This window comes from Enoplosus armatus, chromosome 13, assembly GCF_043641665.1.
Source record: "Enoplosus armatus isolate fEnoArm2 chromosome 13, fEnoArm2.hap1, whole genome shotgun sequence".
Taxonomy (NCBI): domain Eukaryota; kingdom Metazoa; phylum Chordata; class Actinopteri; order Centrarchiformes; family Enoplosidae; genus Enoplosus; species Enoplosus armatus.
This window is the reverse complement of record NC_092192.1, coordinates 4,019,618-4,037,633: the sequence shown is the minus strand read 5'-3', so window position 1 is coordinate 4,037,633 and position 18,016 is coordinate 4,019,618. Positions and strand designations below refer to the sequence as shown.

General features: G+C 41.2%; 1 protein-coding gene across 1 annotated transcript in view; it reads left to right on the top strand.

The window, feature by feature from the left end:
• Nucleotides 1-17,952, top strand: part of LOC139295091 (rho guanine nucleotide exchange factor 12-like) — a 31,507-nt gene extending 13,555 nt beyond the window's left edge. Inside the window, exons 7-38 of the mRNA XM_070917176.1 lie at nt 756-833; nt 1,014-1,127; nt 1,320-1,436; nt 2,141-2,266; nt 2,450-2,548; nt 3,067-3,177; nt 3,970-4,068; nt 4,171-4,213; nt 4,866-4,971; nt 5,089-5,226; nt 5,341-5,373; nt 5,817-5,931; nt 6,104-6,209; nt 6,409-6,642; nt 6,863-7,013; nt 7,884-8,053; nt 8,149-8,295; nt 8,739-8,824; nt 9,292-9,417; nt 10,041-10,155; nt 10,262-10,362; nt 10,458-10,535; nt 10,722-10,797; nt 11,033-11,200; nt 11,946-12,033; nt 12,114-12,194; nt 12,272-12,366; nt 12,919-13,206; nt 13,401-13,628; nt 14,011-14,207; nt 15,131-15,203; nt 15,300-17,952. Of these exons, the coding sequence (XP_070773277.1) occupies nt 756-833; nt 1,014-1,127; nt 1,320-1,436; nt 2,141-2,266; nt 2,450-2,548; nt 3,067-3,177; nt 3,970-4,068; nt 4,171-4,213; nt 4,866-4,971; nt 5,089-5,226; nt 5,341-5,373; nt 5,817-5,931; nt 6,104-6,209; nt 6,409-6,642; nt 6,863-7,013; nt 7,884-8,053; nt 8,149-8,295; nt 8,739-8,824; nt 9,292-9,417; nt 10,041-10,155; nt 10,262-10,362; nt 10,458-10,535; nt 10,722-10,797; nt 11,033-11,200; nt 11,946-12,033; nt 12,114-12,194; nt 12,272-12,366; nt 12,919-13,206; nt 13,401-13,628; nt 14,011-14,207; nt 15,131-15,203; nt 15,300-15,313 (3,801 nt within the window). The 3' untranslated portion in view covers nt 15,314-17,952. The remainder of the gene's footprint in view (nt 1-755; nt 834-1,013; nt 1,128-1,319; nt 1,437-2,140; nt 2,267-2,449; nt 2,549-3,066; nt 3,178-3,969; nt 4,069-4,170; nt 4,214-4,865; nt 4,972-5,088; nt 5,227-5,340; nt 5,374-5,816; nt 5,932-6,103; nt 6,210-6,408; nt 6,643-6,862; nt 7,014-7,883; nt 8,054-8,148; nt 8,296-8,738; nt 8,825-9,291; nt 9,418-10,040; nt 10,156-10,261; nt 10,363-10,457; nt 10,536-10,721; nt 10,798-11,032; nt 11,201-11,945; nt 12,034-12,113; nt 12,195-12,271; nt 12,367-12,918; nt 13,207-13,400; nt 13,629-14,010; nt 14,208-15,130; nt 15,204-15,299) is intronic.
• Nucleotides 17,953-18,016: the final 64 nt, after the last annotated feature.

Below are 18,016 nucleotides of genomic sequence, written 5' to 3'. Positions count from 1 at the left end.
GGGCTTTGGCATGATAAGCTAAGTGAACTCACTCTAGAAAAATGTGTTTTTGAACAGACTACACCATAACATTAGTTTTCCACCAGCATAATGGGACACAAACTGAATTGTAGCCTCTTTATTATATTTCTGTTAAATGTCTCGACATTCTTGATGGGTAATGCCGCCCAAATAATCGACAGACACACCACCTGCTGCTGTTGATGAAATACTGTAGCTGAGCGATTTGAGGGTGTAGGAGAGACGTTTCCTTGTTTTTAAAATCATATTGGACTTGTGGTTTGTGTGTGATTTGTCTGCTGGGTCTCAGTGGTGAACTGAAACTTCAGTTCTCTGAAATGATGATGAATGATGTTATTTTTAGCTATGGTTCATGATATCAGCAGCTTATCTGGCTGGTTCAACCCACGCAGCTCATTATTTTTAAATAGCGCCCTCGTTTCAGTCCATTACTGCCAGCTTTTACCAAAACTGCAACGATTTGTAACACTGAACGTGTCAAACTAGAGCTTCAGAAAATCTGATATAACTGTAAATCATTTGTTCCTTGTTAGAATTATGTACTTATTCGCACCAACTTTCTCTACGAACAAACTACGACTGTCCCCCATGTTTCTCTTCACTTTCAGTCTGATTAGTGTCACTTCTCTCTTTCTCCTGCGTAGACCTAAATCTCCCCTCAGTCACATGATGTGTTTTTCAGTGTATCTCTGACTCTTTTGGCTCAGTGTTTCCTCTTTTCTCTCGTATTTAAGGATGAGAACAAAAGCACGCACAGCCAGAAGGCCGGCACCCTGCAAAAGATGCTAACCAAGGAGCAACAGGATCTACAGGTGTGTGTGTGTGTGTGTGTGGATACAGTGATTATGAAGGAAATGATATATACAGTACATAACCAACTCCTGAATATGTTAATCATGGTGTGTCTTCCTCATGTTACTTATTATCACATTTGACTCATAACTATGTCAGGAGATCATCAAAAATATTTAAACATCTTTTTGTGTGTTTAGGCAAAGGAGGAGGAGTACGGCAGAAACCCCCGGCCTAAACTACTGAAGGAAATCCAGGAGGCCAAGAAGCACATTTCACTGCTGCAGGAGCAACTCAGCAAAGCAGCATTACAGGTGCTGTACAAACACACACACACACACACACACACACACACACACACACTCAAAATGTGTTGAAACTCATCTTTTGCGTTTCACCTCAGACTTCACGTTATCACAGGTCCCTGCGGACTCTTTAGTCTGCAGGATATTTGTTAATTGTAGCTGATAAGAAGGTGAAAATATTCATGTGTGTGTGTGTTTCAGGATGGAGTCATGGGGACGTCCAGGGACGTTGAGGCCGAGGAGGGGGACAGTGGGCCTCCTCTGAGGGAAATGAGGAGTGACGGCGGTAACGACAGAAACTCGACCAACAATAACTATGTGGGTATAATGACAGATCACAGCAGTCAGTGTGGTGAACCACACTACCCAGAAGCACTCTGTGCTTGGTTTTGTGCCACGGGCTCAGGCCGTGTTGGTAGACAGCAGATTGGAGTTAATTAACTGTTTAAGTTCTCAACATTCACTGGTTGCAGCTTCTCAAATATAAGTATTTTCTCTGTTTTATATCATTGAACATTTGATATCTTTGGATTTTGGACTGTTTGGTCAGACAAAACAAGCAATTTGAAGATTGGTCCTTGAGCTCTGGGAACCTGCAAATGAAGAGATTAGTCATGAATTTCTCAGCTTCAATGTCAGTATGATTCTTTGTGATTTTAGTGACAGTTTAAGCTCGTCATACTGTATGTGCTTTTTGTTTCTTGATTTTTATGAAAATAAGAAATTTACCATGGGTCAGGTGCTACTCTTGACCAGGGAACAATGTCGATAGTATATCGTAAGAGTACCTACGATCTAATGTTAAATACAACAGGAAGCCTGTCTGAAAATACTGCTTACACAGACTCCTTTGTAACAACAATCTTTTTTATCACAACTTCTATAAATAGAGATGAAACAGGCGTACTTTCCAGTCTCTGGGGATTTCCCAGTATTCAGCACCAGACTAAACAATCAATTTGGCTTAAGTGATGTGTTGTTCTGTGTGTGTATTAATGTGTGTTTCTGTCTGTGTGTATTAGATGCACAGCAGCCCCCTCCCAGAGAGTCCTGGCAGAAGAGAGACACCGTGTCAGAGCCCGGACATCAGCCGCCGAGACGGCCTCAACTTCTGCTCATCGCCCGACTCTGAGGACACCACTGACACAGTAATATACTCTCTGTCTCTCACACACAGACACACTGAAGTCTGATCATTGTAATCCTCATTGTTTTTGACTGTGAAGACATTGTCAAGCTAAAGTAAGATTTTGAATGGAATACATGTGGGTGTATAATGTGTGTGTGAGTTTGTCTATCAGTGCCTATAACCATACCAATATATCACTCAGGACTCCAGTGCCCAGTGCATTATGGGTAGCCCTCCCTACCTCCTCAACCCCCAGATCATCGGAGCAGAAGATGATTACTTTGACTCCCAGCAAGAGCAGGTATCTAAAGAACTGTTTGTGGACTAATTGGATGAAGAAGTTGATTGGATGATCTGCATCTATATCATAGTCTGTATAAAAGAAGTGGATGTAGCCTCCGGGTATAAACTGGCATTCTTTGTAATGGCCAGCAGGGGGCGACTCCAGTGCTTGCAAAAAGAAGCCGGATTCTATAGAAGTCTATGAGAAAATTACCCTACTTCTCACTTGATTTATTGTGTCGGTGAACATTTTCCTAATGACTTTATGGTCTCAATCACTAGTTTCAAGTCTTCTTCAATACAGCACGATGTTCATTTTGTAAATTATGGTCCCATTTAGAGTAAAATCGCCGATAAAGCAGGTCCACTTCTTTTATACAGTCTATGATCTATATGAACATTTAAATGTGAAAATAAGGAAACAATAAGCCTGTTACCCAGGATGAATGATGCAGTTACCTCTCCTGTGGCGTTAAAGGAGCATTTTGTGGATTTGGGCCGATCTGATGAATTGATCCCTCTCTCTGTCTCTGTCAGATTAATGGACAGTGCAGCTGTTTCCAGAGTGTAGACTTGCTGAAGTCTCGGCCGGCTCACCTCGCTGTCTTCCTCCATCATGTTGTCTCGCAGTTTGACCCTGCGCCTTTGGTATATATGCAAACACACACACACACACACACACACACAATACAGACTAAGATATGATAATACTAATAATGCTGTTAATTTGGTCAGCATTCTGAGGATTTATACAAAATTAAATATACTGTACATCTACTGTATGCCATTGTACTTCTTTTACTTTGCATGTTCTTAAAGAATAATACTGGCGATATTCCACATTTTTCTTTCTGACAAAACCACAATGTGTTAGTTTGTCTCTCAACACTTTCCTACTTACCTTCCCATTCTGATGAACTCCATTATTTTCTACTGAAGACAGAAATCTTTAAAAACAGGTCACAAATATATAGTCTCATTTTAAAAAAGTAACTTCCTATAACATCTGGGCACTTTTTTTCAGCAAATGTTACTCAAACAAGTTTAAAACATGCATTTGTCTGGGACTATTTTCAGCTGCGGTTTAATACACATTTGGTGTTCTACTGAGTATTTACAGTAACAGGAAGGTGTATGTGTGATTGACCCAGAATGAACTACAGTGGCTATGACAGAACATGTCACTCATTGATGAGTCTTTAATAGTTTTTGGCCAACAGTGGAGATCCATGGCTTTAGCTGCACAGACAATACTTGTTCGTAGCCTCAATTAATTGTAAGAATAAGAAAAATATAGAATATTACCACATTACCCCTTAAATACGAGAAAATACTATTTTGATATAAATGAAAGCAGGCCAAGGATCGATCCTTGTGGAAGGCCTTCACTGATCTGAATTAAGCTGTAAAAAGCTGTCTCTGTCTTCTTCCCCCTGTTAGCTCTGTTATCTCTACGCTGACATGCACAAGCAAACCAGCTCCAAAGAAAGCCGACGCTTCTTCCTGGAGTTCCACTCACTCTTTCTGGATCGAACAGCAGTAAGTCATCTTCTCGCTTTTTCTTCCTCAATCAATTTCCTTTCTCATAGACCACATATTTGACGTATGTTGACTCATCCTTTTTGTGGTTGTCTGTCCCAGAATCTTAAAGTACCAGTGCCAGAGGCCATAGCAGCTGAATTGGGTAAGGGATAGAAAGACTCTGAAATGCATCTCAGATTTCTATAATGAGCTGACTTGAAATGCCAAAAATGTAAAATTTAAAATAACTATTAGCCTCTAAAGCCGGACATCCTGCACACTAAGTTGCTTTGATTTACAAGACCTTTAGTTGATGTACAGTTTTGTCTTGCTTCACAAAGTGGGAATCACAAGCAAGGAAACATCAGTAGGCTACAGAAACTTGAGCCTATAAAGTCGCTAATCTGACTTTAGCTACTTCATGTTTTTAATGATACAATCTTTTCCATCAAATCTCCCCAATGTACTATCACTTCCGCAAAAGGATACAGAAGCTATCTAGAAGAAAACAAAAGAAAATTCACACTCATATTTCTGTGGAACTGGTTGATAGATAAACTGTCCTCTTGTGCAGAAAATAGATTCTTCTTCAGTTTAGAATATTTTACCACGGATTAGGAATCTGGCAAGTAGTGTTGGATAGACGAATGGATGGATGAAGTGCCTTTTCAGAAAGATTCATATTTATCAAGTTATTGTGCCTGCTTTCTTAATTAGTTCCTTTAATGCATGCAGCTGTTTCATTTAACTTGTTGGAGTTAAGAGTTGCAATGAAATATTGACTATTTTCTGCGTGTGTTTGTGTCTCCGCACAGAGAAGCGGAGGCTCGAGTTAATCCCAGAGGAGCTCTGCAAACAGTACACCCAGATGTTGCAGGACACACTCCTGCCAGACCTGCACAAGAACCTGGACGACTTCAGGTGAGTCACAACTGTCCAACCAGTCGGACGACGATTTAACTTGGAAGCAAGAAGGTAATATCTCTATATGTTGCCCTGTGAATGATGTCATTTGTGTGTTTATGTTTGTGTGTGCAGACAGAAGCGCAGCATGGGTCTGACTCTGGCCGAAGACGAGCTGTCTAAGCTGGACTCGGAGCGAGGAAAAGAACAACAGGCCTTGGAGAAGGAATGCTCCTGTGCTGAACACATCCTCTCCAAGATAGAGGACATCCTGTGAGGACATCTTCAGCACACACAAACACAAAGACACGTACATGTGTGTGTTCAGCTCCTATATTCCTTGCATGATTGGATGCGTGTGTGCTAACCCTGATTTACCTTTTGCAGGTTGACGTCACACCCCACCGAAGAGGAGAAGTGGTACGTTATATATTTTGTATCATCGATAAGCTGCAGGACAGTCAATGTGATGTCTGTTTTAGTTTCTGTTCAGATATTTACTGTTAAACTAATTATATCTGTAAATCATTTTGGATAAAATAATCTTCTCAGTGCTTCAAGTTCACTCTAAACTGTGTGAGAATTCCTCAAAAGACGACAGTATGACAGCAGTTTGAGTCACATATGTGAAATATGATGTGTGTAATATAAAAATGATAATATGAGTGTGTATAATAATGTTGGAGAACAATAATACTGTATTCTACTGTCATTATCATTACTATTAGCTGTATCAGGATCATTAGTACGTTGTTGTATAATAAAGAAATCTGCAGTTGAACTCTACAGATTTGTAAATATTGCCATACAGTAAATAACAATATGCTTTTCTCTTCTTGCCTGTGTGTCCTGTCATGTTGCAGCCAAGCAATGCAGTATGTGATTCTCACCTATATGAAGCACCTCGGGGTGAAAGTGAAGGAGCCTCGCGGCCTCGAACATAAACGAGCGCGCATCAATTTCCTGCCCAAGATTAAGGTCCGAAACACGCACGAATACATGTACTTTATGGTTTTCAGTCCCACACGTACACGTGGAGGCAAACTGTCTATCTATGATTTAGCAAAACAGTTTCATGAATCATTTTGAATTATCACCCATGCTTTTAATGGTCTTACGATTTGTTTGTACGTCTTACTTTAACAAGCAGAAGAGCATCAAGCCTGAGAAGGAGGGTGAGGAGAAGGTGAAAAAGCCTCGGTTTCCCAACATCCTCGGCCCGCCTCGGCGACTGAGTAGAGTGGATTCCACTTCAGGTGAAAACTACAGTTTAAACCTTAAGTTTAATGTTTTAAAACTTCCCACTACTGTTAATGCAGAGTGAGGCAACTGGTAAAAAACAATAAAACCAGTAAAATCCTGAACTAAGCACATAAATGCTATAAAAATAATTCTAAATGTTTTACTGAAGGTAGGAAACCCATGTTCTTTCCGCCCTTGTATACGTGTGTGCAGTCGGTAAGGCCGTGGAGCTGAACAAGCAGCGGTCACCAAAGCAGCTCTCTCAGCCGGCCTTCGGCATCCCTGAGCAGTCTGACTCTTCTGCCTCGAATTCTGGACGGATCCGTGGAAATCAGCTCAGCGAGGGGTCGGACGCCGGCGCCCAATCTTTGCCTTCCACCACCTCCCCGACACACAGCTCGCCCACCGGTCAGGCCTCAGACACCAGCGGACAAGACTCAGACTCCAGTAAGATATACCGGTTTACATTTAGGGATTCTGAGGACAAGATTTTTGTTCCCAGACAGAAAATACGCAAATGAATCCTAAAGGACGGTGCATAAAGGCACTAAACCAACAAGTAACTATTGGAATATTATCGGAAATATGACCATATATATATATCTATATATATATAGATACTGACTGTCTTTATTTGTGTTTCACTGCTCTCCTCTTTGCTCTACAGATGTGTCTCCATTCTGCCTCCAGCCCAGACTGGGAGAGGGTCTGCAGTCTGGCGACCACCAGGATGGCGTCTCCACTCCCACCAGCACTCAGTTTGACTTCAGCCCATCCAACCTGGAGCAGTTACAAGAGGAAGACCAGGAGACGTTCAGGTATTTACAGGGTTTGGATTTTCTCTTAATAGTCGCACTCCAACAAGAGGAAGTACTAAACAGAGAGAAGCCAACAGCCTTCATTCTTTACAGAATATACTGTAAAAATGAATTACTGCACGGTGGAAGTAATTAATGATAACGTCGTCTCATGTGGACTGTAGACTTCCACACTAATTATCTACTGACCTCTTTCATCACCGGGTCCAGATCAGCAGGGATGGAACGTAAATTGGTGAAAAATGACTTGTGACCTCTTTGGTTATTTTTAAAACAGCTCCAGAATTATGTGCAACTCATTAACAACTCTTTACTAAAGGAAATGGTACACACCGTTTGCTAATAAATTAAAAATAATAGTCAAATCTTTCCACAAACAAGCATATGCTGCACGCAAATACCCCAGTATTTAATATGAACTGCTGGTTTTTGTAATGTAGAGGCAAATAATACAGGTAATTTTGCCCTTTAGATGTGTCAGTATGTCATGTTCAGTTGGGATTAATCTGGAAAGCACAAGAGAAAACATTAATGAAGGGCTGCCACAACATTTATTGACACTATCTGGTGTTGAAAAACAGTTCAAAACTCAAAGTTCAAAACTCAAAGATATCCAGTTTACTGTCACATAAGAAAAATAAAAGCTGCAAATCCACACGTTTGAGAAGCTTTCTTGAAAAATGACTCAAATGATTCATCGATTATCAGACTAAAATAAGAATAAATAATGATAAAACATAATATAATAAATATTCTAACACTGTTTACTGCATTAGAGATTAGCATGACATATAAAATCCCCCATGTGCCCTTCTCTTCTACCAGCGTAGTCTTTGTAACAGCGTCTCTCCCTCTGTCTCCGGCCGGCAGCAGGATGGAGGTTCAGTGTGCGGTGACTTCAGCTGACATCCAGAGTGAAGACGACCAGGGAGGGGAGATGGAGTGTGAGGAGGACCCTCTGAACTGGCAGAGTCTGGTGAGCCGAGGCGTCCTGGCCAGCTTAATGCCGCAGGAGATCAAACGGCAGGAGGTCATCAATGGTGAGTCTCCAACATTTCACAACTAACAAACACGTACATACGCACAGTATATCTGCTGATACGTCTACGTCCACCCCCCCCCCCCCCCCCCCCAGAGCTGTTCTACACTGAGCGCGCTCACTTGCGGATGCTGAAGGTGTTGGACTGTGTTTTCTACCAGCGGTTGAACAGAGACGGTATCCTCCCCGCAGAGGACATCAAACACATCTTTATTAACCTGGAGGAAATCATTCAGCTGCACGGTAAATCTCAAATCTCAAATCAAAGAATTATTGTTGCTGCATGCTATTTTCCTTTCCTGGCTTTTCCTTTCTTAATGAAACAGTCCAGTAAAGCATAAATAAAATAAATATATATGATCTTCTCTTGATTTTACGTGACTAAATGTAAATCGTCAACCCTGATCTATAATTATAATTACGTTTTCAGTACAAGCTGCATCCTCTCCGTTTTTACAGCGTGTTATGTTCTAATACTGAATTCAGGAGAGATTTAGGTGACAGGTTATTTTAAGCACCGCAGTTTGTTCTAAAGATCTTCAACTTCCTGTCAGAGCTTCATCGAACGGCCACATAAAACAGGATTAGGCTTAAATTTACAAAGGTTGTGTTATCATACTGCTTTCCAACAACAACGCGATACTGAATGTTTGTATCTGAGAATTTCCTCTAACTTTGCTCCACAGTTTCTATAACAGAGCAAATGACAGCAATCAGGAAGAGGAGTGAGACGTCGGTGATCGGTCAGATCGCAGACGATCTCCTGGCGTGGGTAAGACCAGTTCCAATTAAAAGCTTCAGCACGGGATGTAGCGACATGTTGGCACACCTGTATGATCCAAATGACTTATTAGGATTGCTTATTGGGTTTATTAGGCCCTGCTTTTAAGTACAAAACCCTGTTAGGATTACCAGAGTGGACAGAGGAGGAGGAGGAGGAGGAGGAGGAGGAGTCTCCTGAATCTTCTGATGTTATAACTGTGAAACTTCTTACTGTTGAGTGAGTGAAAAGCATCAGTTGGTGACTCGTGTGTATTGATGAAGGAATCTGGATTTCTTCTCAGTAAAAAAAAAAACTGCTATAACATCATGTTGAGTTTGTTCTTATTTGCTGATGTTGATCCTAAAGGATTAACTTTAAATTATGTATATATATAAAAACTTTAGCGACAGTAAACACCTCAAATGTAAATGTACTGTGTGTGTTTGTGTGTGTGTGTGTGTGTGTGTTGACTCCAGTTCAGCGGGGAGGAAGAGGAGAAGATAAAAAGAGCGGTGGGAACTTTCTGTAGCAACCAGCCGTCGGCACTGGAGCTCATCAAGAGCCGGCAGAAGAAAGACCAGAGGTTCACGTTGTTCATGCAGGTCAGCAGAATAAACAGGAAGTGACACTCACATTTGATGTAGTGAACGTATTTTAATCAAGAGGAAGTCCACGTCTCTACCGTCTCTCATCAAAGAGAAAAAAATCAGAGGAATGAGAGAGAAAGTTCATTCTTGACCTTGGAAGTGACAGTTTGACAATATAATCTTAACTCAAAGTGAGATGCAGTTGAAAGCCCCGGGGAAAAAGCTCGTAAGACGACGTTGAGTGCAGATTATTTTGTGTTGAATAATTTTACTCCATTTTAATACATAAAGAGCAAATATGAAGTCGCTGATATCATCACTGGAACTGAATTTTAAAAATGGTTATAGTGCTTTTTCTATGTTAATGTGAGTATTGATCACCAGCCAACAGTAATCTTATTATAATTATACATTGATGTGTTGAATCAGGTGTGGCCAACAGATAGAGAACTCCTTTAGGCTCATTTAGAGTGAATGTAAGGCTCACAGCTTCCCTTTTTTTTTTTTTTTTTTTACAGATAACCACCATAAAATACCCCAATTTTAAAGTTTCATATCACATGTATTGTATTAAATGTTGTAATGTTAGAGGTTTCGGATGATTACCCTCCTGTTTTCTCCTCATTGTCTTTCTTCAGGAAGCTGAGAGCAACCGTCTGTGTCGCAGGCTGCAGCTTAAAGACATCATTCCCGTAGAGATGCAGAGAGTGACCAAGTACCCACTGCTGCTGGACAACATTGCCAAGTACACAGGTTGTAAATGTGCCTTTTTGCTCATGATTTTGGTAACAGAGTGGATGGTTCACTGAAGAGAACGACAGAGTTTTAATTGTTTGTTTGTTTGTTTATCTTCACACAGAGGACGGCGAGGAGAGAGAAAAGGTGAAGAAAGCCGGCGAATGTTGCAAAAAGATCCTCAACCACGTCAACCAGGCCGTCAAAGAGGCCGAGAACAAACAAGTACACACATTTGAACCAAAACGTTTACACTTTACACCAGCTAATGTCCAGCGATTGATGAAAAGCATTTAATGAGCTGTGCTCTTTCTCTCCAGAGGCTAGAGGAGTATCAGAGAAGGTTGGACCTCTCGTCACTCAAACAGAGTGAAAACCCCATGATCCTGGAGCTGAAGGTAAGAAGCTAGTTTTCATCCTTAACATTTAAGATAACGAGCTGGTGCATCAAATTAAACAAAAGTTGTAAACGTATGTCTGATAGTCCATTTTATTGTACATTAAGGACCAACATGTAGTCATGGGAGACGGGGAGATGCTGATGAAGCTGCTGTTTTTATTGAAAGTTGATTCTTGTCCTGCAGAATCTGGACCTGACCAAGAGGAAGATGGTGCATGAGGGACCTCTCTCCTGGAAAGTCAATAAAGACAAGGCAATTGGTACGTACACACACCAGTACGTGAGAATAAACTTTCCACCAGTGTTTGAATAAAGAGGAGGATGTGCAGATTTAAAAAAAACACAGCAACAATTGATTTGAGCAGGATGTTCATTTTCAGGAATCACCCACTTTCTTTAGTTTATAACATAATGAAATGAATTGAAATACCTGAGAAGACAATACAATACAACAAGTGAGGTACAGTTTTATATCACCAGTGTCCTTCCTTTCAGAGCTGTACACGATCCTCCTGGAGGACATTCTGGTTTTACTGCAGAAACAGGACGAGCGGCTGATCCTCAAATTCCACGGCAAGAATCTGGCCAGCGCCGCCGACAGCAAACACATCTTCAGCCCCATCATCAAACTCAACACTGTCTTGGTTCGTCCAGTAGCAACTGGTGAGCGCTACAGTCCCTCCAAAATATTTTCTGTTTTGCATTTAGCATTTTGTGTTGCGCTGGATTTTTATGGTTCAGTGAATCAGTCCTTGCTAGCAGCACTGGCAGCATGACTGTAGGGATGGCAGTGTCAGTTGGTCCTCCATGTTGGGTCCAGACTGACATCAACTAGCGGATGGGTTCAGGGTCCCCAGAGGATGAATCCCAGTGATTTTGGTGATTCCCTAAAAGCCAGCGCCACCATGACGTTCACAGTTTAGATATCTTAACAACTACTGCGGTGAAATGTATAAACACTGAAATATTAGAGGTTAGAGGATGAATTTTAGTCACTTAAAGAACATTTTTAAAGAGACTTTTCATCTAGCGCCACCATGTGGTTTTGAGTGAAATGTCTCGACAACTATTGAATTGATTGCCATGAAATTTGGTACGCACATTCATGCTCCCGACAGGATGAATTGTTATAACTTTGGTGATCCCTAAACTTACCAACTAGTGACCAAATACCTGCAGAACTAATGACATTCCCATCCCCCTCAGCTGTACTTTGTGTTTAGTGCCAATTAGTGAACGAACACGCGACACTAAGATGGTGAACTTGGCAAAAAAAAAACACCTGCTAAACACCAGCATGTTAGCAATGTCATTGTGAGCATGTTAGCATTTAGCTCAGCCTCACATAGTCTTTCCTTAGGCTCTTACTGTTACTTACTGTCATTGTTTGCACGTTTGTCCTCGTCAGACAACAAGTCTTTCTTCGTGCTGTCCATGTCGGAGAACGGGGCTCAGATCTACGAGCTGATGGCTCAGACGGTGTCCGATCAGAGAACGTAAGTCTCGCGCCACAAACGCGGCTGCATGTCGCCCGTCTCCTCCGTCTCATCCTGCTGTTTCACCTCCTTTCATCCAGGTGGCAGTGTCTGATCACGCAATGTGCTGACGCCATGAAGGCCAAACCTCACAACAGGGACGCACCTCCAGCTCGGTCTGAGTGAGTCCACAAACGCAGCCGCTTAACTGACCGATGTTGTTGTTTGAGTCTTTGTTTCTAATGTGAGTGTATTTCAGTGCCGAGCGGGACGCTATAGAGATCATCAAACGTGGGATGCCCAAAGGGAGCAAAGATCCTAACGGCACGTCAGGTGGAAGCATCCATTCTTCAGGTACTGATGCTGTGGTTGAAGTTTCTGTAAGTGTCCAAACATTTAGTTTATTAATCAACCAACAATCGACAACACCTTTGATTATCATTTAAGTAATTTATCAAGCAAAAGGCCCATCATCATCAACTGGTTGCAGCTTCACACTTGTTTTATGTAATTCTGAACTGAGTATCTTTTGGACTGTTGGTTGAACAAAACAAGTAATTTGAAGACGTCACCTTAAATTGTGATGTGCTTTTTTGTGTTTGTCAGAACCGCTGCTCTAACAAACATAAACAAAGTGTCCCTCTATCTGCTTATAGACTAAATAGTCAGTTAATAGAAATATATGACAATTGAACGAATACAATCGTTAAAATAACCATTCGTTGCATCTTCAGTCCATTGAGTCAAAGTTTGGTGCCCATCAAGAGGTTCAACATCAACACAAACTAACTGCAGCTTGAATTATTTTACATGAATATTTAACATATTTTAGTATGAGATTAAAAACTAGGCTTAAAGTTTTTAAAAATGTATCTCCCTTTGAATCCAAATCTCAATGCCTCCCAGATAAAGATGCCGCCTCTTCTCCAGACATTCAAGCTCCACCGAGTATGAACCCGTTTGATAGCATGAAATCAGAAGACGAGGAAGAGGAGCTGGCCGTGACAGACAGACAGGAGGAGGAAGAGGAGGATGATGAAGAGGTGGATGAAGCAGAACTGGAGGCTTTCCTGGACGGGCAGCTGGCAGACAGACTTCTGCAGGAAGGGTCACGTCAGGGCATCGCCATTGAAAACCAAGAGCTTGATGCATTCGGCATACCCTCCTCCAAAGGTGAAGAGGCTCTCAGGACATGTAAGTTCCACGTTAAAGGTTCACTTCGCCCAGATTACAAAAACATATTTCCTCACTTACCTCTAGGTGGTATCTAGCCAAGCAGATTGTTTTGGTTTCAATCTGGTTTCGAGAGATCTGTCACAACAGTACTCTTATAAAAACCCATGAGATGACATTTACTTCAGAAAATAACACGTTCCTCTCTGTTCTAGTGGCGATGCTGAAGCAGGATCTTTTCAACCACATGATGAGCAGAGAGGCAGAGGAGGAGGCAGAGGAGAACAAGCAGAGTGGGTGTCAGCTGAGTGCCTCTTTGCCTGGGAGCCCTGAGGGGCCCTCTGCTGCGAGCGATGAGAGCCGAGCGTCTGCAAGCTCACAGAAAGACGCCGCTCGGCTCCCCTCAGGACACACGGGACTGTCTGAGACAACTGAACGCAATGGTGAGGAGGTCTTTAATACCGAAAGAAGCCAGCAGCCGGTTAGCTTAGCTTAGCATAAAGACTGGAAACGGGAAAACAGCTAGTGGTATCTTGTTGTAACATGTTAATTAATACATTTTAGGTACTTCAGGTGCTGGTAGGCAGATTTTGTAACCGGTGGACAGAGCCAGGCTAGCTGTTTCCCCCTGTCTCAAGTCTTTGTGCTATGGCAAGCCAACCGTCTGCCGGCTGTAATTTCATATTTAATGGACAGATATGAGATTGGTATGGATCTAAATCTCAGCCAAAAAATGATTACGTATATATTTCCCAAAATGTTGAACTATTTCCTTGAAAGTTTTGTTTCTAAAAACAAAAAAAATATTGTTGATCCTGCATCCAGGTGGTTTTGTGGTTCTGGACTTTGGTGGGGGCTCCGAGGAGAGCAGCACTGACGATGATGGGGGAGTAGGATGCGATGTGGGGATCGACATGAGGAAGCTGCTGTCCTCCTCCTCTCAGGCGGGGGGCGGCCCAAACCTCAGCAGGCAGCTCATGACCCACCTGCGTCTCCTACAGGCCGACCTGCAGTATCTGAAGGTACTGCACACGAGACTGACAGCCTGTCGTAATTACACACAAAGACACACGACCAGAATATTTCTGCACACGCATACGGGCCAAAATGTTTTACTGGGAAATTTAGATCCAAGTATTTCTCTGGAAATCTCACCAAAATCACAAGTTTCTTGTAAAAAATACCTGCAGGATTTATATAATATAGTAATATGTACTGAAGCAAAGACGCCTTCTGCAGACTTCATGAACGCTACCACGCATTGGTGTTATTATAGTGCTATAACTGTTGTGTACTATAGTACTACTTCTGTACAACTACTGTGAACTGTGGGTGTGATGCCCGTGTAACCACTAAGATGTAAAACTGGTGAGGATATGCTGGGGAAAAAAGATCAAATGATTCTGTATCGCTGGCATGTTTTTTCCACCTTAAAGATTAAGAGGAATAAAACAACACACATAATATAACGATAATAAAAGAATAGCATCAGAAAATAAGTAACTTTATTCATGTTTAGAAATCCCAGTAATCCACGGTAACCTTTAACCCTAACCAGTCTATAACCATGTGAATGTATCAATGAGGCGATTTCAGCAGATTTTTCTCTTAAACACTTAAATACTTTTTAACAGTAGTACTTTCAACTAAAGAGTGAAAACTCAGTGTTAACAAGCAGACAAAAGGCCACTGTTGGTATAAAGTGTCATAAAGCTTGTTACTGATAATCTACTGAAGATAAAGGCCTCTAGTTTACAGCTGTAAAATGAAACTGCGAGGCACAGTGTGAAGTCTCTCCACTTCATAACATTTTTACATTTTGCGTCATCCGTCTATTGATTTCTTCATTTCAGCGTGTGCACGTGCGTCACACTTTGTTTGCTCAGCTGTGTCTTTGCCTGATCTGTGGACCGCAGTGAGTTTTGTTGTGATGATCTGCTTCCAGGAGGTGGAGATGAAGTACAACGAGCTGCGACAAGCACGCGGCGACCTGGCTACTGACTCAGATGACAACAATGGTGTGTTTCACTTCTCTCAGCTGATTTTCGGTCTTATTTTATCAATCTTTTGTACATTTAGAGTGAATCTCAAACCCGTTGTCTTTTATTTTCCAGATGGGATTCAGTGAAGAAAGACTTCCTGCTCTCTCGGTCGTATGAGCCAAGTTTCATGTTTCCACATGATTACTTCCTTCTGGATGAATCCTTGAACATTTAATACTGATTTTGCCCGATAATGGAGGCTTAATGTCTGGTCTCCCACTTCAGGCACATATCAGTGGAATACGTTATCATCATTATCAGGAATGTCCCACTATAAACTCAAAATCCTTCTGAGGAGAGACGCTGTGGATGCACCTGAGGACTATTCACTCGCTTTTTGCTATAATGATAATAATCAGCTGCATAAATGATCTTAAACACTGGAGATATGAAGTGGAAAAGGGCAAAGTGAAGTGTGTGTGTGAAGACACACAGATGTACAGCAAAGACTCATTAAGAGATGAAAAGAGACATGAAGACTGAGACCAGGATGAGGATTCGCTAAGGATCAAGAAGGTAGATTGTCTTGTTCAGGACTCACTGCTGTAAGCTTGATATAAACGTCTGCAATAAGAAATAAGAGATAACCTCTACTGTACATATTCAGCCCAGCACATAGTTGAACACACTTCAAGATAGAGACTGAAAAGCGCTGAAAAGCAACCTTTTAAATGCCAAAATGTTCTCTGGTTATGTCTTTAAATTCAGCAGCGTTCACAGAAAACATCCACCCCTACCATCCCCAAATGTCTCCAAAAGTGGTTTTATGTTGTATGTCTTTAGCCTAGCTTAGCACAAAATGGAATTGGGGAGGAACAGCTAGCCTGACTATGTTAAAATAAATAAAAAATATTAGAAATGTAGAAATCTCAGTTTATGGTTTTAGGGAGGATTTACTTGCTTGAACGAACAACAGCCGGCAGCGTGGCTTTCAAGGGTCTTGTTGTCACAGTGAGGTTGCCAGGTTTGGTACCATTATACCTGTACAGAGACCGGAACCTGTGCTCACCTATCCTATATGGCAACCCACACTGTAGCTGGAGGCTTGGCACAGAAGTGTTGGGTGGATGGATAAACTTTTGTTTTGCGTCAAGAAATAGTTCCAGCACATAACTCCCACTAAAACCACAAATAGTTTTTACATTTATGTTTCTGTATGTAATTTTGTTAATTAGTGAGCTTTAGAGGTGTTTGTGAGCGTGTTTTTAAACTTTGGACAAAGCCAGGCTAGCTGTTTCCCCCTACTTTCAGTCTTTGTGCTAAGCTAAGCTAACTATGTCTAAAAACCAGCCCCATACTTAACGCACAGACATGAGAGTGATATTAATCTTCTTGTCTCACTCTCGGAAAGAAAGCAAATAAGCACGTGAATAATACTATTTAAAAATGGTTATTAGAGGATTGTCCGGGTTTACAAATTGAACATTTTGTATTTGGGGACTGGCTACAAATTTCCAACAGAAAATTGTCCTCTTTGCAAAGCTAAACCTTTTGACCGTCCAGTACTGTTTGTCTTTGTTTGAATGTCTGAGCAAATAACATAAAACTGAAAAGCTATTCAGCAGCAAGTCCCAGATTTGAGAATTTCCTATAGCACTTGAATGTAGCATAATCAGAATCAGAATCAGAAAATACTTTATTGATCCCCGGGGGGAAATTGGACACATAGCAAATAAATAATATAGCAAACAAACTCCAGATCACTGTCAAAATCTGATCAACTCTGTCTACAGTTCACCAAACTTCAGCCAAATTCATTATGAATAAACAAACAATACAGAAGGATGAACGGACAGATGGAGATAAAAACAGAACCTCGTTGACATGTTTGTGTTTTAAATATCTGCATTGTTCAAATGGAGTTTGGCACCATGCAGTAAGGGAACAGATTTGGCAAATACTGATGCTGTTTTTCCCTATTAGTTTTACCAAGATGAGATTTCGCCAGTGCTTACTGATGAATACACATAGAAATACTGCAGCTATAAAAACAATTATTCACATTGTGTGTAACTGCTGTTGTTTTAAGAGCACAATACACCATAAAATAGACACTACAAGCTTCTCCAAACATGGGCACATATGAATTTATTGAATTGAACTTTATCGTAGAATGTATTTTTCCATTTGTATTCCAGACCTTTTGCTCTTCCTTCCACTGGCCTCCATGAAAGTGAGCACAGTGAGGTGACCGACTAACCTGCGTGCAGCTTTTCACTCGTCAAACACTAAAAACTAGTATCTTCATTCCCCTGAAATATTGTGAGGAGATTTTTCTGCAGGATCATTTCAGGCCATCTTCAGCTTATAACACGAATCCGTTATATGTTTCATCTCTCCAGCTCTTTGCCGTTTGCATCCCTTTAGGCACAACGATTTGCTCATCTAACCTCTGCACTTCACTTTAACGGTTGGACTGAAAGGACTCAAATATTCATCGGCCACAAGACTGCACAGACGACATTATGGCTCCGATTTTTGAAATATATGAAAAATTAGGGGGAAAAAAGGAACCTGAAAAGAATACGTAGACTAAAAGGATTGTTACGGACTGTTTTCAATGTAAAGGAATATAATGTACAATTATGACTGTATATCAAAGGTTTTGTGTGTTGTTTTGTTTTTTTACACCATGCAATCATGTAATGTTTTAACACAAGCTACTTAAAAAGAGGGTGAAGTATTCATGCAGCATTAATCTGTTTTATAAATGTCCTGTTCAAAATGTTCTATTTTATTACGTCGTTATTAACCCTGTTAACACGTTTGCTGACTTTGTCGAGAACACG